Below are 24,971 nucleotides of genomic sequence, written 5' to 3'. Positions count from 1 at the left end.
GGAATATCTTCTCTCCCCTTTACTGTTGGACTGATTTGGTTGTGTGTTGTAGGACTGTGACAATCTCTGGTGGGATGCCTTCACCACAGAGTTCTTTGAGGATGATGCCATGCTCACCATCACCTTTTGTCTAGAGGATGGGCCCAAACGATATAGTACGAAACATTTTGAATTCCAGGGCAGCTATGCTTTATTATGGGATTGCATAGATTTCACCCTCTGTAACCATAACGTGTTAATCTGCATTTGATACTAAATAAATGTATTGAAACAGTAAATGTATCCTCTCCCTAGCTATCGGCCGGACGCTGATCCCACGGTACTTCCGGAGTATCTTTGAAGGCGGCGCCACTGAGTTGTTCTACACGTTGAAGCACCCTAAAGAGTCCTTCCACACTAACTTTGTGTCTCTGGACTGTGACCAGTGCACCATGGTTACACAGAACGGCAAGCCCATGTTCACACAGGTACGAAAATACACTTTCTGGTCAATTTGAACATTTGCAAATACACATTACATTCCCCATTTACAATGTATTTTAGTCTCTTTTTCTCCCCCTATTTTCTGTGCACTGTATGATAAGAAACCTTACCTTGCTCTAGGTGTTTGACCTCTAACCTCTCTCTCCTTCAGGTGTGTGTGGAGGGCCGTCTGTACCTGGAGTTCATGTTTGACGACATGATGAGAATCAAGACGTGGCATTTTAGCATCAGACAACACAGAGAAGTCCTGCCTCGCAGCATACTGGCCATGCACGTGAGTCGCAGACACACACACACACCAGGGTTTCCGTTAGCCGGTAATAGCAGGCGGTTGGTCAATACATTTGAAATTGGCGCCGACCAATTGTCCCGGAGAAGTAGAAGAGAAATCCTATGGTGAAATAATGCTGTTTAGTCTATTAATTTATGGAAATACGAGTCGATCGGTCATGCTTATCGGTCTATAGGTTAATTTGCATAATTTAGTTTGTGTACGGTATATTCGTTATGTTTCAGCATACACATACAGAGCCTTTGAGCGGAATGTCTGTCAGGCAGTGCTAGAGCTTCTGCTACAGAATCTCAAACAAAGGCATAGTTAACGGAAGTTGGGCTTCATCATTGCGTCACACCACTTTACACTGAGCTGGAGGCAGTATGCATTTTGAAATCGTAGTGCCTTCGGAAAGTATTCAGACCCCTTGACTTTGTTCACATTTTGTTATGTTACAGCCTTACTTTAAAATTCATTAAATAAACAAATATCCCCAGCCATCTACACACAACACACATTTTTGCAAATGTTTTCAAAATAAAAAAACGGATACCTTATTCACGTTAGTATTCAGACCCTTTGCTTTGAGACATGAAATTGAGCTCCGGTGCATCCTGTTTCCATTGATCATCCTTGATCATGTTTCTACAACTTGATTGGAGTCCACCTGTGGTAAATTGAAATGATTGGACATGATTTGGCACACTCCTGTCTTAATAGGGTCCCATAGTTGACAGTGCATGTCAGAGCAAAAACCAAGCCATGAGGTCGAAGGAGACTTGTCAGGATTGAGGCGAAGATGAACAGAGCAAAGTACAGAGATCCTTAAATGAAAACCTGCTCAGACTGGGGCGACGGTTCACCTTCCAACAGGACAACGCAGGAGTGGCTTCAGGACAAGTCTTTGAATGTTCTTGAGTGGTCCGGACTTGAACCCGATCGAACATCTCTGGAGAGCTGAAAATAGCTGTGCAGAAACGCTCCCCATCCAACTTAACGGAGTTTGACAGGATCTGCAGAGAAGAATGGGAGAAACTTCCCAAATACAGGTGTGCCAAACTTGTAGCGTCCTACCCAAGAAGACTCAAGGCTGTAATCGCTGCCAAAGGTGCTTCAACAAACATTTTACTACGTATTGAGACATTTCTTACCTTGCTTCAAAGTAGCTTACTCAAAATCAGACCATATCCGTGGAGGCAATTATTTTATATAAACTTTCTTTCATTGTCCAGTCACCAAAGGCACAATCCTAGTCACATTAGATCTCCCCTCTTTCAAAATTTCTAACTAATATGTTCATCTGTCACATGAAACCGCTCGCATGTGCAGTGTGCTTTGACAGTGGTGTTATCCCCACTATGGAATGGACATTGCTGCACTAATAATGTGAAGAAATAATAGTTTAGCAACTTTCAGGTTACCAGGTTACATTGGGACAGTTGTGGGAGGATAGACTAGCCTGAGTCTGATATTAACCTACCAATAGGATAGGTTAACTTCCATTGGGGGATAGTAGATTCACGTAGGCTAGTGATTTTGCTGTTACTCGTCTTGTTTGCTGAAGAAGATATGGTAGCCCAGGGGAGTCAGAGGTGAAACTCACAATAAAATAAGACTGTGGGGGACTGTTTTGCAGTGCTCAAACAAGTTGTTCCTTACTAATTGTGGGGGGAATGGGGAGAAATATAACTGAAAGGCCTTTCAGGTAACGGGTGGGTCACTTGGTGTCCGGCGTGGCGGCTCCTCGGACCGCCTGTGGTAATGAACAACAAAAGAGAGAGAGAGAGAGTGATGAGTCCGGGGTTTCAATACTTGTTCTCAACTTGCACCAGGTGGCATCTTCTCCAGTTCTTCTAAGGTCTAGGCATACCCTCTGCCTGTCTGCTCAAGCGCCCGAGTGACAGCACCTCTACTTATACTCATTTGGGTTAACGAGGGACAGGTGGGACCAATTCCAGGTGCCAATTGGTTGCAGCACCTGGACTGGGTAGTACCAGTGTTGGATCACCAGCCCCAGTTGGTGCCTGTAGAGCTGTCCATGGTGCTGACTCAACTTGGCCTCTAGCCCTCTGGTGCTGACCATGGCCCTGCTCCTTCCTTTGTAGCTCCCTGCTGGCCCGCGGGTTGCCACAAAGTAAATGTGGATAGTTATTTTAACATCTTCAAATTACGCAGCAGAATTCAGTAAGAAGGACTGCACATCGTTGGATCCTCGACCTGCATGTTCTGTTAATATGAATGACCATAATCTAAATGGGATTTTCTGTCATCCTGAGCACTGTGGGTGGACGCCCTAATCAGGTTACACAATACATATGGTCCGGTATATATCTCAAATTTCCGGTGCCACAATTTCCTAACGGAAACCCTGACACACATCCACAGATTTGGTGGATTGATTTATGAATTGATTTCCAGACCAGTGTTACTGACCACCTTCCCATGTTTGTTCTCTGCTCTCTTTCCACCCTTCTCTCTTCACTCTCTTCCAAGGTGCAGGACCCTCAGATGCTGGATCAGCTGGCTAAAAACATCACAAGATGTGGCCTGTCCAACTCCACACTCAACTACCTCAGGGTATGTCCAGTCCAGTGGAGGCTGGTGGGAGGAGCTATAGGAGGACAGGCTCATTGTAATGGCCGGAATGGAATTCATGGAACAGTGTCAAACGTGTTTTCCATAGGTTTTATTTTGTTTGATACAGTTCCATTAATTCCATTGCAGCCATTACAATGATCCCGTCCTCCTATAGCTCCTTCCAACAGCCGCCGCTGGTTGTCTCGTTCAGTGCTTTAGTCAGTGGAAGGGTAAATGTGGTTAGAGATGCTGGTACTTAAGCAGTATTGGTAATCTGTTTCTCTGACTGTCTTTCTCTCATCTAGCTGTGTGTGATCTTGGAGCCGATGCAGGAGTTGATGTCCAGACACAAGACCTACAGTCTGAGTCCCAGAGACTGTCTCAAGACCTGCCTCTTCCAGAAGTGGCAACGCATGGTGGCCCCACCAGGTGACAATCAGACTTTACACATGTTTGGTAGGGATGGGCATTTGACATTTTTTGACTGTTCCAGTACTCGCATTATTTTTTTCCCCGAGTACTCTAATACATGTTTAAATTTACTTTTAGAATGCAAGGCCCGAACTGGAGAGATATGTGCACATTTATCTATAGGCCTATGCCAACAGTGCGCGACAATGCCTCATTTATCATAACCATTACAGATAAATCTTAATTGCTAAATTGCCCCATATTTAGTCAATAAAAAAGCAAGCACCATTTAAGATTAATTTATTGAAATTGTAATCTCAGCCGTCTATTTTTGAACACAATCTTCAAAAAGGCAGTAATCTCAGCAGTGGCGTTGGTTTGTAGAAGCCAATGGCTATGCAATGGCATAGCCTTGCTTTGTTAATTTAGCAGTCAAGATGCTCTTATTTCCTGATCCCTTATCAGTCAAGACACCTTTTTTTTAATTGTTAAAAAAAACCATGATGTAATATAACAGAATAAAATATAATATTTTTCCAAATGAAAAAACGTAGTGATGCGCATCTTGCATCTGGAACAGTTACTCTCAGTGATAATTTGAAACAGGGCTCAATTTGGCGAGTTGAAAGAAGATTCAGGGTTACAAAACAATCTGTCTTTTCGATATACAGACGTCTAATTTATTTTATTCTGCCTGGTTTTTTAGTTTTTCAAAATGTATTAAGAGTTTCACAGTAATTACGGCCATGACATCTGTTTGGTGAGTAGGCCTAGGCTTAATGATCCTGATAAATACAATTTTGTGTATTTTCAGTGTGGAACCTGTCTATGTTTATGGTGTTATAGCATAGGCTAACCAAAACTTTTTGGCACGAGGGCCTCATCGGGATTTTGAAATTCAACAGAGGGATGCATTTTTTGGGGGACCAATTGATTGTTAAAAATACATTTGCGGGGGCACGCAAGTGGCATAGCGGTTAAAGTCACTGCATCGCAGTGCTTGAGACGTCACTACAGAACTGGGTTCGATCCCAGGCTGTGTCACAGCTGGCCGTGACTGGGAGACCCATGAGGCGGCACACAATTGGCCCAGGGTCGTCCGGGTTTGGAAGGCTAATATTTCCTTGTCCCATCGTGCTCTAGCGACTCCTGTCGCGGGCCCGGGCGCATGCCCCCCCCCCCCCGGCTCTAAGCTGTGCACGGGCAGAAGAAATATCAGCCCGCTCAAAGAAGCACGAGATTGAACTTCACCCAACTTTCTAGTTAACACTATCAACGTTTCCCTCTACTGTGCGAATTGTGATCGAATCAACGCAATATTAGTCACTTTCAATGCAACATACCAAAACAAAACTAACTATCCAAGCGATTTTCTTGTAGTCAGAGAGCATTGGAGTAGGATTCTATTGCATTGACGGGCACGAATCAGGCCCATACTCTACACAGACTGGTGTGCCATAACCAATCAGAGCTGCAGTTTCCCTATATGCAAATAAACCATTGCCACATGGGTCTGTGCCATTCACTTTGAACTAGATTGTGTTTACAGCATGTGGTCGCGAGTAGATGCCCTTGCTTTGAGATCAAAGCGAGAGCTGCGTGTAGCCAGCTGTGTACGTTTGTTCATATTCTTTGCTAGTAAGTGAGTTATTAGCCCAGTTGTAGCTAATTTATAGTCACCAATGGGGGGAGTGGTTGCTTCCTACAAGAGTACCAAACACTGTGCATTTCTAGCCATAATATGTCTGATTCTCTGTAATAATGGAAATAATGAATTGTATTTTGCATCAAACAACACATTTCAGTCATAAACCTGGATAAACAGGTTGTCAATCCCTACATATTTTTTTTATTTCAAAAGTCTCATGGAATGTAGACCTACATTGAGCACAACACATTTGGCTGCTACTGTTGGCTGAATGATAGAACAGCTGTTAAAATGTTATTGGATGCATTTTCACCATTGTTTTTGATGATGGGCCACTCTGGTAGGCCTACATTATGATCAAGTAGTCTACTTGGCCACTTAAAACTGTAACTTAAAGAGGGTACAGCTTCAGTGAACACGTTCCAATTGCACAGAATTTTCACAACGTTCAAGTTTGCACTCAGCAGACTTGAAATTTGCTCAGTGCCCCAAAAAATTAGCGGGAACATTGGTAGGGAGCAGTTGGAACGCAATTGAGTGAATGAGACACTAAGGGGAAAAGGAATCTAGGGAGAAGAACTGTGACGCTTGGTTTCTTTGTTGTGTCCCGCAAATGCACATGTACAAATAGAAAACTAGAGTCAAAGCAAATTAACATTTTGTCTTCAAGAGACAATAATAAAACTTTTCACTTGCCTGTTTGGGCAGCCACTAATGACATTCCACCAAATAGTTTTATAATGTTTTTTTATTTCTGGTTAAAGATTGAGCTTTGACGTCCGTTCGAGTCCTCGATTACTCATGCCCATCCCTAATGTTGGGTAAACCACACAACCTTACTTGAGAATTGAACCCTTTAGCTTGGTGCACAGATGAATCCGATTCTCTCACACACACACAGCATATGTTTAACTATCCTTGTGGGGACCTAACATTTATTTCCATTCAATCTTATTTTCCCCAACCCTAATTGTAAGCCAAAAATAGCCTTGGGGACTGTCCCAAAAAGGGCATATTTCCCTTGTTTTTCTATCCTTGTGGGAACTTTTGGGATTCCGGTACCCACGAAGATAGTAATACAAGCCACACACACACACGCTGCAGATCTGTTACACCTCTCCTCCTATTTCTCTCCAGCTGAGCCGGCTAGACAAGCGCCCAACAAGCGGAGGAAAAGGAAGATGTCTGGCGGCAGCAACATGAGCGCTGGTGGAGGAAACAACAGCAAGAAGAAGAGTCCTGCAAACAACTTCCCTCTCTCCACACAGGTACCTGTAAGCATCCCATCTTTACATATATATTTTTTTGTTTTTAATTTAACCTTTTATTTAACTAGGCAAGTCAGTTAAGAACAAATTCTTATTTACAATGACGGCCTACACTGGCCAAACCCGGACGACGCTGGGCCAATTGTGCACCGCCTTATTAGACTCCCAATTACAGCCTTTTGGGGGGTTTGGGACAGGTAACATAGGGGTAGATATTTCTGGTCAGATGGGAGTGATAGGACAGGTGAGAAAGGAATATGGGGGCAGGAAAGATGGGGCTGGTATGATAAGGATATGAGTTTAAGACAGGTTTGTAGTCGATAGAAGGCAGGATATTGGGTTGAGAGGAAGAAGGGTGGAGGTGGGGCCTTCTGGGTTTAGGATCAGATTGGGGAAATAGGCTATGGGGAATGGTGGAAGTGTATTAGGTTTATGATGCCAATGACTCCCTGTCTGACGTGAGCCAGTGCTGGGCAGTCCCTGGTCCTCTGGCCTACGGGTCACACACATACAGGAGGTAGACATTACCACGGGTCCTGGATCAGATACTATATCAACCCTCTAAATGTTAGTTAGGAGTGGAGATGCACCAATCTGATTCTAGGTCTGTGGTTAGGGGTAACTTCTACTTGGAGCAGGTGAGACATTCTGCTCAATCTGCTTTATTGTCCTACAAACTTAGGCACAGCGGTAGTAGTTTTTATCAAAACGTAGAATTCACAGACAGCTTAGGTGCTATTGGTTGGTTAAGTGAGCCAATGAGACCCGAGGTGGAATGAAAAACCCCATGATGCAGCACTCGAGGATCAGGGCTGCCCACCGCTGACCAATGGGGGAAGGGCAATACTACCCAAATCCCTGGAACAGAGGCTGGCATTGGGCCTGCTGTAGATGGTGTTAAATATTTGGGCTGTGTGCCTGAAACCCAGAGCTATGTCTGGTTGTGAGTGGGGTGAGCATTGATGGACACACACAAACATGAGTTATCCTTATTTTCATAGGTACTGAAAGGCTTCATTTTAAAATGTCCATATCATTTTAGGCCTTCAAGGACCTAAAGGTTACATAAAATATTATTCATAAGTGTCATCGAGCCTAAAATCCACCATTACATGTAACCACGGTAGTCCCAGCCCCATCCATCCCATTTTCGAAGTCCTTTGGGATCGTCCATGCTCGGTTCTCCCCCGTGGTTATGGGGATAATGTTCCGGCCCTTGCTGTCCCTCTCTAGGACGTGATGATGGTGGGCGAGCCCACACTGATGGGAGGGGAGTTCGGAGACGAAGATGAGCGTCTGATCACGCGGCTGGAGAACGGCCAGTTCGACACGGCCAACGGAGCGGGGGGCCTGGAGGACGAGGACAGTTTTGGTAGCTCCCCTGCTCTGGGGGGCGCACACTCCCCCTGGAACAACAAGACGCCCAGCAGCCAGGACAGCAAGAATGACGCACAGTAGAGCCACAACCATAAACCCTAACTCACCACCCAGATACGCTACTCATCTACCTGCAAAATGAATCCCACTCACGCTCTCTCTCGCACATGCTCAGTGGTGCTCAACCCCGGCCCTCTTCCCCTTGCTCATCAGTGCTAGGCCTGACTCTGTTCTGTTTGTGTGTGTGAGAGAGCCTGTGCATACTGGTCAGAGTGTTTGAGTCAGAGCTGGGTTCGGCCTTCTATGATCAGTGCTAGCCATGTTGGCCATTTTGCTGGCGGACATATTGGCGGGTTCTTGTTCCAACCTCGGGTCTCTGGGTGTGTTGCCTTGACAGCGTACCTCTATTTCTGTTGTGCTCACCTCACAGGGAAGGAATACCTAGCTTTATTTATTATCTCTTAGATTTTAGCAGAGTAAAACGTATTGTGTGCACTACAGCATAAATCCAACGTTCAGTTTTTAAAAACTAAATTATTTGTTTTGTAGGACCTGGTTGGAACAAAAACCTGTACACTGCCGGAGCTTGAGGACCGGAGTTGAGAACCGCTACGCTAAACCTAAAACACACACACACACACGCAACACATACACACACACACACACACACACACAACTCGCTCGCACGCACACACACACACAGACACTCTGAGGTACTGGAGAGAGATCCTACTTCCCCACCTGGACCAGAGCACCAGGCCATACAGAAGTGGGTTTTAATTTTCTATGTTTTTAGTTTGATTTAAATTTTTTATTTTTATATCAATTTCTAAAAATGAAACAGACAAGCAAACAAATAAATGAAACAAAAATACACCCCAGAATATTCTTTACTGTTTTCCACTATCTTCAATCTATTTTTCTTATGAATTGATGGTGTATTTTGTTCTTTTTATTATGGCTTATATAAAGAAATTGTAAAGCGTCAGAAACCTGTGACTGGAGAGGAGAATCTACGGTATGTAACTGTATAAATATTACTGTTAGATCATTTGTATTATTGTCATTAAGATTACTACATCTATGTAATATTGAATTGTCTATGCCTGATACAGTATGTTGCCTGTCAGTGTCAGACATGGTAATGACGTTATAACGAATCCCAGTGATTCGGATCTGAAGGGAAAAGCCACCTCTTTTAATGTCCAAGCCTGCACCTTAAACGGCACTATATTCCCTGTGAACTACTTTTGACAATGACCCATAGGGCTATGGTCAAAAGTAGTGCACTATATAGAGCAGTGGTTCTCAAATGTTTTTTTCCTGGGGACCCAATTTGAACCAGGTCTGTTGCGGTCCAGTATTTGCATTGTGTTTTTTGTTGACGAAATGCATACTATTTTCAATGCTATATTGATAGTAAATATATCAATTATATGACAAGGGAACCACAGTCCCACCTAAATTATTCAATTATGCCCATATTCTTGAAGAATGTTAAACTCACTGGTTTGAGACTACAAAATCAACCCAATCTGCTAAATAGTGCTGCTAATAACACTATATTGAAAATACTGTGATTTTAAGAAAAAATATTTGAGGTTAAATTAAATATAGGTTCATTATAATTGTTCGTCGTTTAACTTCAGACTTGAGTATGTATTTTATTTTTAACTCACACTCGCGCCCCATTCAAAACCTCACATGAGACCCACCAGTTGAGAATCGCTGATCTAGAGGATAGGGTGCCTGTTGAGACCCATCCCAACTCCCTGTCTACTTATCTGCTCAGTACCTCACGTCCACACCTCAGACAGTACAGACACGTATTTTCTCTCTTCGATATGCTACGAAAACTTTTGAAGACAATTTTGGCACGGCATTGTAAGATATAAGAAAACAACACATTTTGTATTGGCTTGCGTTTCCCAATAATTTGTAATCACTATTTTTGAAAGCTACAAACCAAGAAGCTACTTTGCAAGATCCTTTTAAATATTGATCCCCGATATGCTATTTGTTTGTATTACAAATAATTTTGTGCGCTTTTTCCTCATGTTTTTGTGTCTTTGTGCTTGTATATTTAAGGTAGTTTCTGTATAATTGTTATTCTAAGTATCCTTCCTTAGATCAACACCCTATGGCATCTCTCCAATGTAAAGATACTTTTTTTTTTTTTTTTTACTGTTTAGAAATTACATTCAAGGGTACAACCACCATTCACGAGAGCTGGCTATGAATTTTTGTTCTACATACAATTTATTTATTTTGATGCCAATGGCTAGGTTTCCATCTACTTTGCGACAGATTTTCATGCGAATATTCTAAAATCTGCATAAAACAATATGCGGATTTTCCTACCAGAGATGTTTCCATCAAACGGACTTTTTGCTGATAAAAGGCTGTGCGCGATGACGTGGTAGACAAAAATAACTTATGCAGTTAAATTGTCATGTATTCAAGTTAAATAGGTTTTCCATTGCATTTTCAACTCTACTGATGGTTTTCTCACAAACATTGTTGCGTTTATATAGCAAATGTGTGCGCTCTGGTTTTGACACTTGCACTCTAGCCAACAGCACACAGATACAGTGCGGGTAGGCTACCTACATTATAAGATTATGGATAAGAGCGATTTAATATTTTATTGCTCAAACTGCAGCCAAGCATCTATCATTTCACCAGAATAAGACCCTCAATATTTAGTGGAAAGGAGCATCAAGTTCATCACCTTGCACATTCACCACCCTATGAAGTTCATTTATTTAATCTGTAGCCTACTTTAAACTGCATGGTTTCCCGAGTCGTCGTTGGAGAACCATATACCATATCATCGCGTGACTCCCAAATTTACTAAAATATTATGGTTATTATATCAATATTTGCACATAAAGGTGTTTCACCCCCTTTGTCTTGCACAATTCATTTTAGAGACGCAAAAAGATGCCACCATGTCGAACAAACAAATTGGCTGTCAGCTTTTATAAAATTGTACCAGCATTTCCTGTTTCCATCAGCCCTGTCAATACTTTTATGCGTCAGGTAATTCATCTGCATGAAATGGTTGGATGGAAACCTGGTTAATGAGTTTGCAAGTTCATGTAGAATATGTATGCCTTTGACCCCAATGTCATTTTGTAGGCTTTTCTGGCTCTGTTATCTCAACTATACTTCACATTTTCAATAACTGACCCCAATGTCACGATCAACATTTAGATGTCTGAAAAGACTAGAGAATTACATTATTTTCACATGCTTTTACATACGTTTCTCATAGGTAACTTGACATGATTTTCAGTCAAGTCAATAGGAAGAAATCACCATAGGAAAAAAAAGATTATAGAAAAAGGACTACTTAAAAATAAAATCTATGTAAAATCCATCAGGACCTAAGTTGAACGAGTAATGCATTTCTCGCTCTCTATATATATATATATTAATCTTTAACGCTGCATTGTTGAAAGACCTGTAAGTAAGCATTTCACTGTTAGCCTACACCTGTTGTTTAGGAAGCATGTGACAAATAAAATTTGATTTGACAGTGATGAATGATTCCTTTGCTTTCTCTGTACATAACTTGGTGTAGATACCTAGTTTCACCACCAGGGGTCTCCAGAGCTTGAGCAGCCCACAAGTCGTCTGCAGGATCAACCCTCTTTCCTAACTCCCAAACTGTCTCTAAATCCATTCAGACATCGCCAGACTGAACTGTATAATGTTTTCAACTTTCCAATCAAGTTCTCTTCAGCAGGCTGACTGAATAGAAACTGTGGCACGTCTCAAATCACACCCTATATAGGGCACTATCACGTATAGCGCTGGTCAAAAGTAGTAGCGTCTGAGTGGTGTGATGTACCCATACATGTCCCTGTTAGTGCATCATAGGCGTGGTTTGATATACGGTTTATATTATATTTTGCTGACTTTCTGCAATTTATTCATGTAACGGTATCAATAAAGACACTTTCACTTAAGCGCAGTTGACTGAGGTTCTTCACTTGCTATGTCTGTTCTAAGCACAGAGGCAAATCTGTGTAAGTCAACTTATCACTGTCTTGCATTGATGTCAATAGGAGACAGTGAAAATGTGACTTAAGTGGAAGTTAGGTTTTGCCTGAGTTAGAGGGTGGGTAAGTAAGTGTTTTAGTAGCCTCAGGCCTTTGAAGGTATAGAGACAGACTGACTTTTGGCAAATTGACCTTCATGTTCGCACGGGAAGCTCCAAGACTAGAATGCAATTACCAAGAATTTTATTTCCGTTCTAAAATATCACGTCTGGTTATAAGAAGACTGTTCATACAATTTGGCAGATATGATGTGGGGGATGATAATGAGTAGAATTGATTATGACTGACATTTCCTCACCGGGATGCGACTTTGTTTTTTTTTGTTTGCTGTCTAAAGCTAATTTCCTGCATTTTTACACAATCCAATATGCCATCTCTATTTAGAACAAAAAGTAAGCAAAAATGCCCACAGTCATCAAGCTTGGTAAGAGATTATTAAATATGTTTAAGTGATTTAATAAGACTGAACTAGATCAAATGTAATTCAATAATACATATTGTGTTGCACCTTTTTAACCAATAGTCAAACAAATGAACAACTCTTTAAAAAAAAACTAAGACTTTTGATTCTCTTTATTAAGACATATCAACCGCCTGCTCGCCAGACCCCCACCAGTGTAGTCAATAACTCAACTCTCTCCCAACACAATTTCCTTCCCAGTTCACAAGGCTTTGAAACAAGAAACAAAACCCACACCTCAAATATACATTAACACACACAAAATCTGAAAATCCTCCATATAATTAATAGTAATAGTACTGTAGCGCTCTTTTTACTTTCACACAATGTAGCTGTCTTGCCCTGTCCAGTCCCTAGGGGTCCACCACCCTGCAGCGCCCCAATACACCCCACTCGGCTTTAGGATCTTAGTGAAACATTCATTATTGGTTTTGGGTGTTAGGCCAAGGCCATAATGACAACCCATAGGACGGCAGACCCCCAGGGCAAGGACTGAGCAGCCCAGCAGCTAGGGATTGCCTGAATGGGTATCTCCCCTAATGTGGGCATGTTTTCAATACAGACTCTTTTAGTCACACTGTATTCCAAGTAAGGCATCCAGGCCTCATGAAAGTTGCACAGTATACCCTTAATCTTGTAATACATCAAATCTAGTGATACATAACTTGACATTGTAGGAGGATAACCAATCTTCCAATTAATGTTAATACATTTGTAAGCCTCTATACATGCTTGGTTAAGCATTTTCTTCAGATAACTGTCTCCAGTATCCCCATTTCCAAGGAAACAAAAACGGGGAGAATGGCGAATTTGTAGACTTACTGAGATAAAAGAACATGCTCTTTGCCAGAATTCAGACAGCCTCCTGCAGAGGAATGACATTTCTGAGTGCATGTAATTCAGTTTCACTGGCATGTAGTACGTTCTATGGATGGTCTTAGACTGCAGTACTTTATGTTTGAGATTATATGAACATGACTGGGCATTCTAACATATCTGTATCAATTCATCATCATCATCAATAGCTTCTATCAGGTCTTCCTCACATTTTTGCTTGACATGTTTTGTGTCATTGGGAAAAGCTTCTCAACCCTGGATACAGTTTGGAAATCAACTTTGGAGGTTTGTTAGACTTCCTTAAAATAGCATCTGGCTTGTGCAGTGTTTTCTGCATAGAGAGAATAAAGTGTTATCTGCAAAAATTCACCTCCCCTCTGTCACAGACTGGTCTTCCCTGGCTGCCCGACCCTGCTGAGACCACTGTCACAATCTGATTCTCCTAAAATGAGGCATGACAAAGAATTACCTTGGTGTGCATTTATTCGTTATATTATCTAAGAATATAATCAATGGTTCACTAATTGAAATGACCATTATTCCCAGATCCCAGACTGTAACTTTAAGCTTAAACTGCTGTACTATAGCTACTGTAGGTCTACCCATCAACTCAAGATGGAATTTTGTACCGTTCACTGATATTTAATATACTGCAAAATTCACCTGAGCTCTGTAGATTGGTCTTCCCTCGCTGTCTGATCCTGTTAAGAAATGCTGAGCATAGTGTTGTGTACTGACTGCACTAGATGGCTGTATTCCCACGGGATGCCAGGTCCAGACAGATCGTTGTGCGCGAATGGCATTTTTCATGCTGCCGGTCATACAGACAACTTCGGGATTAAATATTTTTGTTGTCCCACAGATTATTTGGAAAAGGTCCTCTTTCTGCTTTGTATGAGTTAGCCTACCAAATTGTATTAGAAGCACACATTTTTCAAACTGTTCACACACAGAATTCTGCTTCAACTTCAGTAGCCTACCTCTCCTAGTTGGGCGTGAGAGTTCAAGTGGGCTTAGTATGTGTGGTCTCATTGAAACAGAGTAGGCTGCAAGAGCGGAGAAGCACGTGGCAGTTAACTTGAATATGAAATGAACTTAAACATGATTAGACTGTAGTTTTACTGCAGTGTCTGTAAATGCGTATTGATAATGGAAAGAAGGGGAGGGCGCTCAACCAACGTCAGACAAAGTACAATCAAATGTAATAGTTGAAAAGGAAAAGCCACAACGCGCACATAGGTTAGGCTACTATGGTGTGTGAGCATTGCGCCTTTGCGCCTAGTATTGATTACCTATTTATTTGTATATGCCTGCAAATCGTCCTCCTAAAAAGTAGGCTATATCCTATAGGCCTATGCAAAATGTAGCAAGTGTCGTCATCATTCTCGCTGCTTCTCGTTCAGTAACCATACCTGCGAGATCAGGTGCGCGTGCGGTCTCAATTAGAATATACAGTCGTGGCCAAAAGTTTTGAGAATGACACAAATATTAATTTTCACAAAGTCTGCTGCCTCAGTTTGTATGATGGCATATACTCCAGAATGTTATGAAGAGTGATCAGATGTTGCACCCCTGTGTTCTCATTCCCACGAATGAGTGATAAGGATGGGTGTGTGAGTTTGGGCAGACGCTCCTGTGCCAAGCGTATGCTTCAGATTATGGTGAAACTGACTGCATAGCATAAACGTGCTACGGGTATATAAATGTGTAAAGTGATCAAATTAGGTTAGTTGTGAAAGATTTTCTAGACAACGTTTGCAGGGGCGGAAATCCCGGGGGGGACGGGGGGGACACGACCCCCCCCATCCTGGGAAAAATATGATTTGTCCCCCCCAATATATCACTGAAACATAACTATGTAATTTAAATAATATTAATAATACGCAATGAAAGCAATTGTGCTGATTATGGACACTTAATAGCGCGTTTTTAAGTTTCAAAAGATTGCGACCCCCCCACCCTTTGCCTCACAATGGTTTGATCCACTGCCAGTTCCTTAGTTGGCAAGGTAACAGAGGGGTGTTATCCACTGTCTGAAAGGCACTCAATGAACGTAACTGACGTGAGGTTAATCCAGTCAATCGCGCACACACACTAGCTGAATATGCAGAGCTAGCGGGCAAATATGAACTATTAAGCTAGCTAGTAATTATTCCATTTATGTGGCCTTGTCAAAGATGGAATCTTTGCTATCGTCAATTTATTCCAAGATCAGCATGCAGATGATGTAAGTTAGTGCTTCAAAGTCCCTGTGATAAGGTTAGCGATAAAATGAAGTCCAAACTGAACAGAACTACACTCTCTTCTACCATTGTCTTAAATATATTTAATGGTCTCGTTGCAAAAGCTAAATTGTCGCAAGGGAACTTCTTTTTATTTATTTTATTTCACCTTTATTTAACCTGGGTAGCAAAGATTATAGCAAACACCATTGAAACGGAATTGGTGCTCGCTAGCTTTGCAAATTCAGCTATTGTTGGAAGCCAGCCAATATGAAACAAACTATTAAAATTACAAAAGGTTGCAGCATATGTTGTGTAAATGGTGAACTCATACAGCTGTCAACTCTTGTCATTTTAATCCGTTCCACATTTGCTAGCTACCTTTTAGATTGAAGCCCAAATAGAATGATAAAAGATAAGATGATAGAAACCCATCTCCTACTGTAAATAACCTACACACTGTGTGTGTGTGTGTAGCCAGCCAGCCAGGTAGAAAAATGGCAGAAAAATAAAAGACGGACATCAGAGTATTTTTCAGTACACCAAAACGCAAAGTAAGAACCCTAGTAGCCTAATATCTCAAAGACTAGTTGATAAAATGTTCATAAGAAAGAAATGAAATTCTAATGGAAATGTTTCACAATGATGTCATTAGGCAGAGCAGGCAACAGATGGCACACAGACAGCAGAGTTGGGGACAGATATGCAGGGACAGACTTCCAGAGACAGGGAGTCTCAGGTAAGTTTGTTGAGTCTTTGTTTGGCAACATTGTGAAAGGTTCTCAATGTTTTTTACTTGTAAAATAGGAACATAATTGGAAAATGCCATGGATACCCCCACTCTCAACTTAAACTGGTGACTGAACTAAGATTTGTTAAAGGCAATGGTATTGCTGTTGTGATTAGTTGTGTAGTTTTGGGTACCGGTAGTTAGGAGTATGGCAAACACCTTATTTCTTTGGTTCCTCAATATACATTTACCATATTACAATGTAGGCTATGTGTTACGGCACTACTTTTGGTGTCCCCCTCAGGAATTGCTCTTGAGAAAATTTAATGTAATTGTCCCCTCCAAAGTTGATATCAGATTTTCGCCCCTGAACGTTTGCATGTTTCTCTTCTCTGACAACAAAAGCTGATTCAAAGGGGGTGTGGCAGATATCAAAACTATACTCGGTGAAAGGTGGCGATCGAGGAGGGAAGGACACTTCCGTTCGCCTACTAACAAATTGACACTCTCCTCGACCACTTATCGGTTTCCGGGTCTCGGAGGAGAGAGGACAGAGGACGGTCTTGGCCCAAACTAGAGAACCCCAGGGCCTGTGTGTTTTGAGGCTGAAGGGTCATCGGTCACAATCAGCAGTGGCTGGTGGGAGATGGTGGCAAGTTTGGTTAAGGGATCAGTGTATCAGCGTGTCCTGTCATCTACTCCTCTTACCTCTGACCCATACAGAAGCACCCTACACCTAGGGTCACATATCCTCAGGTAAGGATGCTCTCTAAATGACACTAACCAACACTATCATAATGTTCAATCAAAACTTTAATGTTCTATCTTAAAACACTGTTTTATTGTTTTAGTTAAAGGTAAAAAAAAAAAAAATCCACTGGTCCACGTTGCAAAGTGCCTCTCAGAGCCAATGAGCTACTGGTTATATGGCCACTATAAAATCGATATTATATTCCATTAGAGGCATGTTCTTTTGACAATGATGGCTTTTATATGTGATATCAACATTTTATATAATATGACCTTTTTAATTGACTTTTTCCATAATGCACATAAAACCAACTGATGGAAGAGCGGTTAGGTGAGGCCTGGGTTGTGTTCATTAGAGCACGTAAATGAAAACGAGCGGTTCTTATATACAACAACAATTATGAGCGGTTCTTATTGGCCAAGTCCAGGTAGTCCCTCCCTGTTTCAGTCCGTTTTCTTCTGTTTGGTACCTAAGGACCATGACCCTTTTTGTTTTGACACTGGCTGCCTCTGTGATGATGATGGGAGGAGATGAGAGATGGATGCGTCCCAAATGGCACCCTGTTCCCTATATACTGCACTACTTTTGACCAGAGCCCTTAGGTCCTGGTCAAAAGTAGTGCACCAAATAGGGAGTAGAGTGCCATTTGGGACTTGCCCATGGACTCTGTGGGTTAATGTTTACCTCCGCTTCACTCCTGAGTCCTGTCCTGCTTCCTGAGGGAGAGAGATGAGAACATTGGCCAGCGTAGGGTCGGTGGACGAGTCGATGGACGTGTTGTTTTGCAGACATTAAAATAAACATAAAGGATTACCTTGTCAAACACAGTTAATACATGACAGATAGTTTACAGGTTTATTGTACACTGCTCAAAAAAATAAAGGGAACACTTAAACAACACAATGTAACTCCAAGTCAATCACACTTCTGTGAAATCAAACTGTCCACTTAGGAAGCAACACTGATTGACAATAAATTTCACATGCTGTTGTGCAAATGGAATAGACAACAGGTGGAAATTATAGGCAATTAGCAAGACACCCCCAATAAAGGAGTGGTTCTGCAGGTGGAGACCACAGACCACTTCTCAGTTCCTATGCTTCCTGGCTGATGTTTTGGTCACTTTTGAATGCTGGCGGTGCTTTCACTCTAGTGGTAGCATGAGACGGAGTCTACAACCCACACAAGTGGCTCAGGTAGTGCAGCTCATCCAGGATGGAGGAGGCCGTAGGAGGGCAACAACCCAGCAGCAGGACCGCTACTCCGCCTTTGTGCAAGGAGGAGCAGAAGGAGCACTGCCATGGCCCTGGCAAATGACCTCCAGCAGGCCACAAATGTGCATGTGTCTCCTCAAACGGTCAGAAACAGACTCCATGAGGGTGGTATGAGGGCCCGACGTCCACAGGTGGGGGTTGTGCTTACAGCCCAACACCGTGCAGGACGTTTGGCATTTGCCAGAGAACACCAAGATTGGCAAATTCGCCACTGGCGCCCTGTGCTCTTCACAGATGAAAGCAGGTTCACACTGAGCACATGTGATAGACGTGACAGAGTCTGGAGACGCTGTGGAGAACGTTCTGCTGCCTGCAACATCCTCCAGCATGACCGGTTTGGCGGTGGGTCAGTCATGGTGTGGGGTGGCATTTCTTTGGGGGGCCGCACTGCCCTCCATGTGCTCGCCAGAGGTAGCCTGACTGCCATTAGGTACTGAGATGAGATCCTCAGACCCCTTGTGAGACCATATGCTGGTGCGGTTGGCCCTGGGTTCCTCCTAATGCAAGACAATGCTAGACCTCATGTGGCTGGAGTGTGTCAGCAGTTCCTGCAAGAGGAAGGAATTGATGCTATGGACTGGCCCGCCCGTTCCCCAGACCTGAATCCTATTGAGCACATCTGGGACATCATGTTTCGCTCCATCCACCAACGCCACGTTGCACCACAGACTGTCCAGGAGTTGGCGGATGCTTTAGTCCAGGTCTGGGAGGAGATCCCTCAGGAGACCATCCGCCACCTCATCAGGAGCATGCCCAGGCCTTGTAGGGAGGTCATACAGGCACGTGGAGGCCACACACACTACTGAGCCTCATTTTGACTTGTTTTAAGGACATTACATCAAAGTTGGATCAGCCTGTAGTGTGGTTTTCCACTTTAATTTTGAGTGTGACTCCAAATCCAGACCTCCATGGGTTGATAAATTGGATTTCTATTGATTATTTTTGTGGGATTTTGTTGTCAGCACATTCAACTATGTAAAGAAAAAAGTATTTAATAAGATTATTTCTTTCATTCAAATCTAGGATGTGTTGTTTAAGTGTTCCCTTTATTTTTTTGAGCAGTATATATCAATGTGAGGAAATTACAGGAGATTCTCTCAGACTTTATATTCATATCCTTTATTGGCCAGTGGCCATAAACATGTCTTATCTAGTCAGGTCAGATCTGCTGATGTGTTCCATTAAAGACCCGGTGCAATCAAAATTCAGTTTGTCGTGTGTTGTATATCATGTTGTACAGTTGATGAAACTGACACTAAAAGAGGGGGAAAATGTTTTGTAGTGTCTTCTTCCCGACTGTCTTGGTGTGTTTGAACCATGATAGTTTGTTGGTGATGTGGACACCAAGGATCTTAAAATTCTCGACCCGCTCCACTACAGCCCCGTCGATGTGAATGGTGGCGTGTTCGGCCGTCCTTTTCCTGTAGTCCACAATCATCTCCTTTGTCTTGCTCACATTGAGGCAGAGGTTGTTATCCTGGCACCACACTGCCAGGTCTCTGACCTCCTCCCTATAGGCTGTCTCATCACTGTTGGTGATCAGGCCTCCCACTGTTGTGTCGTCTGCAAACTTAACGATGGTGTTGGAGTCGTGCTTGGCCACACAGTCGTGGGTGAACAGGGAATACAGGAGTTGACTAAGCACGCACCCCTGAAGGGACCCAGTGTTGAGGATCAGCGTGGCAGATGTGTTGTTGTCTACCCTTACCACTGAGGGCGGCCCGTCATGAAGTCCAGGATCCAGTTGCAGAGGGAGGTGTTTAGTCCGAGGGTCCTTAGCTTAGTGATGAGCTTTGTGGGCACTATGGTGTTGAATGCTGAGCTGTAGTCAATGAACAGCATTCTCACAAAGGTGTTCCTTTTGTCCAGGTGGGAAAGGGCAGTGTGGAGTGCAATTGAGATTGCTTCATCTGTTGATCTGTTGGGGCGTTATGCAAATTGGAGTGGGTCTAGGGTTTCCGGGATGATGGTGTTGATGTGAGTCATGACAAGCCTTTCAAAGCACTTCATGGCTACCGACGTGAGTACTGCGGGGCGGTAGTCATTTAGGCAGGTTACCTTCACTTTCTTGGGCACAGGGACTAGGGTGGTCTGCTTGAAACATGTAGGTAATACAGTCAGGGACAGGTTGAAAAGGTCAGTAAAGATACTTGTCAGTTGGTTTGCGTATGCTCCGAGTACACGTCCTGGTAATCCGTTTAGCCCCCGCGGCCTTGTGAATGTTGACCTATTCACATCGGCTACGGAGAGCGTGATCACACCGTCGTCCTGAACAGCTGGTGTTCTCATGCATGCTTCAGTGTTACTTGCCTCGAAGCGAGCATAAAAGGCAGGAAGCTCATCTGGTAGGCTTGCGTCACTGGGCAGCTTTCGGCTGGCTTTCCCTTTTGTGTGATGTTGATATAAAAATGTTTGCATTGGGCCTTTAACATTTATTTTTAAATGTAACCTTTATTTAACTAGGCAAGTCAATTAAGAACAAAATCTTATGTACAATGACACCATACTGGGGAACAGTGGGTTAACTGCCTTGTTCAGAACGACACATTTTTACCTTGTCAGCTCGAGGATTCGATCCAGCAACCTTTTGGTTATTGGCCCAACGCTCTAACCACTAGGCTACTTGCCGCCTAACATTCATGTTTATAATAAGAGGGAATCTTTTGTGTAATATTCCCCCCTAGGATATCCCATACACTACTATTTTCAGCACAGTGCAGTGTACATTGTAGTCTCTGGTGACAGACTGTTAAAACAAACAAGTAAGTTACAGCCATATGAGTAACTAAATCGTGTAGCTGGCCAGCAGGCATGTGGGATTTGGTTCTGGGTTCTCAATATTATACATTCCTACTCCATCTCCTCACATAACAATAGTCTTGTCATTAAAGGTTATCACTGAAATGACTGAGTATATTGTTTGTTAATATTTACAAGACAAATGAATGACATTCAAAGGTAACTCACATCATTTTGAATGTACTATTTTAATCTAACTTCCTGAAACCCTGCCCTCATTTCCTCTGCATTTACCTGCCTATGTTCCGCTAGTCACTACCTGCATATTTGGGCTGTGTTGTTACATGTATAAGCACCTTGTCACTGGTGATGTGGATTGGTGGTGGTATTTCATCAGGGAACTTACATATATATTCCAAACCCTTTGTCTTATTTTTTTGCCTGTTGAACGAATGAATGAATGAGTGAATGGGTAACACTTTATAATAAGTTTTTTTCTGCTTGGGTAAGATGGGAAGGTGCATACATCTTCTGCTCCAAGAGAAGGATCTGAAGTTAGGACAGCTGCTTTCTTAGCGTTGTTTTTTAAAATTTTATTAAGAAGGGAGTTTCCCTTTACTGCATGCTTTTGACAGAATTTTGGACATGTTTTAGATAACTACTTATTTAAAGTAGGCCTTTAAGCATTACGCACAAGTCATAAGCATTTATAACATTTACAATAATTGATGAAGCATTTCTAAGCATTTCTAATGGCATATTTATGTTACAAATTAAGGTATACATATTGTGTGGCTTTGTGTGTGACCCATCCCTTTATTAGACACAGCTTCAGTAAATCAAGTTACAATGATAAACACACTTCGAGTGATACATGATACAGTGTGATTTCGGGATACATACATGGATGTACTTGAGACATACAGTATATTACCATAAACTATAAACAGTGTCATATCCCGTTACGGCCAGGAGAGTCATTAGGTTCCACTGTAAACTATGTTGTAATTACAATATACTTCTCTTTTTCTAAGTCCGGTGAATGACAGTGATGTCTCTGAGTAACATTCACATTTTGAAACAGACTGTAATTTGTGGACTGTACTTGACATTTCCTAGCAATGTTCTATTGACCACTTGGGCTTGATCCAAGATGAGGAAAATCACTTATGTATAGTAGCCTTTCACTGCTTAGCAGTGGTGGAAAAAGTACCCAATTGTCATAATTGAGTACAAGTAAAGATACCTAATAGAAAATGACTCAAGTAAAAGTGAGTCACCCAGTTCAATTCCACTTGAGTAAAAGTCTAAAAGTATTTGGTTTTAAATATACTTAAGTATCAAAAGTAAATGTTATTGCAAAAATATACAGTACCAGTCAAAAGTTTGGACACACCTAATCATTACAGGGTTTTTCTTTATTTTTTACTATTTTCTACATTGTAAAATAATAGTGAAGACCGTTATAAGTAATGTATTGAGTAGTTTTGGGTGTCCGGGAAAATGTATGGAATAAAAAATACATAATTTTCTTTAGAAATGTAATGAGGTAAAAGGAATCAAAAATATGAATAGTAAAGTACAGATACCCCCAAAAAACGACTTAATTAAGTAGTACTTACAAGTATTTTAACTTATGTACTTTACACCACTGCTGCTAAGCGACCACCCCCTCCTCAAAGTATTTGTTTTGCTACCACCCTCCCCCCATGTCTCTCTTTCTCTCGCTCTTGTCCAGTTAAAACCCTTTCTTTCTCCCTCCTCCAATCCCTTCTTCCCTCCCTCTATTCTCAGTGCCAGTATTTCACAGACAGACAGGCAGGGAGAGAGGCAGTCAACTTGACCTTCACCAGAGCAGTTGTAGACCCTATCAGATTTATCAAGGAAGGGACTAATACATACTCCCTCACACCGGACACACATACTAACACACTAGTGGGGAGACCAGGGCAGAGACCAGACATACACACTCCCTCACCTGTGCTTTGCAGATTGGAGACACACCTGCAGTCCAGGAAGCGGACACACACACTCAAACTCACCCACTCACCTGGAATATATTCTTTACGCTCCAGCTCTACTGGTTAACCTCTTTGCTGACTCGACTGAAGGAACAGGTAAAGTCCTGTTTTCGGTCCCTTCCTCTCTCCGATATCACTATCCTCTCTAGTCTCCAACACACTCTACTTTCTTTCCTCTTCTTTCCTGTCCTCTCACTCTCCAATTATCTGTCTCCCCTTCTCCTCAAAACACTCCCAGAACCTCATACAGGGACAGGGAAAGTAGGCTAACAGCTCTGCCGTTAGCTCCCAGAGATACTGAGGTAAACACCCAGAGGCAATAAGCAGTAGTTAAAATTGTTGAGGTAGCTGTACAAGTCTGCTGTTGTAATTAATAAAGCCACTTTTCTATAGAAAAGCTATGGCGTAGTTATATACAGCTGAACCAGCAGTAGTTTGAGAGCGTTGGACTCCAGGACTGGTTGACTGTGTGTTCTGTGTTCCAATAGGACTGTGTGTGTAGTGTACAAAGGAGCCTGACATCCTGCTCTCTCTCTCTGCTCTACTCTCAACAGAACTCTGTTTACACTGTGGGAAGTGAGTGAGCGCTTTTCAGTCTGTACTTTCTCTCTTGCTTTCTTTTACTCTTTATTTCTTACTCTCTCTCCCTATCTATGTTCTCTCTATATCTATTTTGTCTCTCTTTCCGTTGTCCTAGTATTGTGTAATCAAGTGACAATGCCAGAAAAGCTGGTGTTTGGAAGATGTACTGGCACGGGTGTTGTTAGGCCTGACTCTTTTCCTCCAAACACCGACTCCGAGGGCATTGTCAACAGGTTACCGACATATTCAAATAATGATTGACATATTTATATGAAAAACATTCTGAATTTATTCATACTACTTCATCCTTCCACAAGATATAGTCCCGACACAAATCTAGGGTTGCTACCCAAACCGGCTGGTCGTTTGTTCTATCAGTTCGGTTGTCAGAGAGACGACCCGGTCGTTCAGTCTTTTTGTTCTGTATCTATGGAACATTCTTATCCCTTGCTTGCTAACAGCTAGAATAACAACAGTAGTTGCATTTGTTTAAGCTGTTTCCTAGTGACATTTATTTGAATACTTCCATAACAATGAGCTAATGAGGTGCGATTTCGCCTGGCATAGAAATTGTGCTCTCTCGTCAGGACACTGTTGTTCAGAGGAGCTAGCCAACAACACCGCTAACACAATCACTTCAAACTGAAGCTGGAAAGACTGCAAACTAGCTGCACTTCTTTTCATTTAACCTTTTTTCAATTCACATTTCTTTGTTTATATCCATAAAAATGATGCCAGCTGATTCATGTTTTCGACTGGCTGAGAAATGCGGCCTGCCTGTCTGTCACGTTCATTACTATGGGGCAGCTGGAGATCGAATTGGAGTATTGAAACAATGTTGCAAATGTCTGATAGACAGACAGTAATATACTCCGCTGTTGACAACTAAATATTAGTCTGAAAGAAATGTGAGATAATGTCTAGATGCTTTTAATAGTGGAGATTCCGTTTATACATTTCCTGACTGGGCTGATGAGGCAGTGGATTGCGCAGTCAGATGGAACAGAGTAAATAGGCATTTTAACGTCGTAGATTTAGCCGGTGGTACCTTGTGGCAGAGACACCGGCTCGAATGCGGTTTTAACCAATCAGCATTCAGGAGTAGACCCACCCATTGTATAAAGAAATATAATGTACTGAAACTTGTTGGACAAACATTGACATTGCAATACTGTGTTTGAGCTCATGCAAAACCAGCAAAAGCTTTTCTCTTTACTTTACAAACAGAATACCGGTATGTTCAGTCACAC

The 24,971-nt window shown here is 42.3% G+C and overlaps 2 protein-coding genes across 14 annotated transcripts in view; both read left to right on the top strand.

Annotated features, from left to right (window-relative positions):
* Positions 1–12,012, top strand: part of LOC106576859 (LIM domain-binding protein 1) — a 46,861-nt gene extending 34,849 nt beyond the window's left edge. For 9 of the 13 annotated variants that reach the window (XM_014154338.3, XM_014154340.3, XM_014154342.3 and 6 more), the window contains 7 exons: positions 53–155; positions 295–467; positions 635–757; positions 3,251–3,334; positions 3,640–3,763; positions 6,531–6,667; positions 7,895–12,012. In XM_014154338.3, coding sequence (XP_014009813.1) covers positions 53–155; positions 295–467; positions 635–757; positions 3,251–3,334; positions 3,640–3,763; positions 6,531–6,667; positions 7,895–8,119 — 969 coding nt within the window. In that variant the 3' untranslated portion in view covers positions 8,120–12,012. The remainder of the gene's footprint in view (positions 1–52; positions 156–294; positions 468–634; positions 758–3,250; positions 3,335–3,639; positions 3,764–6,530; positions 6,668–7,894) is intronic. The other 4 variants (XM_045700665.2, XM_045700670.2, XM_045700666.2 and 1 more) reach the window with 4 other exon arrangements.
* A 10,910-nt stretch (positions 12,013–22,922) lies between these two features.
* The window catches only part of LOC106576862 (prominin-1-A), a 36,995-nt gene continuing 34,946 nt past the window's right edge, over positions 22,923–24,971 (top strand). Inside the window, exon 1 of the mRNA XM_082964685.1 lies at positions 22,923–23,235. The gene's annotated coding sequence lies outside the window, so the exon portion shown is untranslated. The remainder of the gene's footprint in view (positions 23,236–24,971) is intronic.

Source organism: Salmo salar, chromosome 18 (genome assembly GCF_965601325.2).
Source record: "Salmo salar chromosome 18, fSalSal1, whole genome shotgun sequence".
Taxonomy (NCBI): domain Eukaryota; kingdom Metazoa; phylum Chordata; class Actinopteri; order Salmoniformes; family Salmonidae; genus Salmo; species Salmo salar.
The sequence above is the reverse complement of the archived record's forward strand: the minus strand, read 5'-3'. Positions and strand labels throughout refer to the sequence as shown.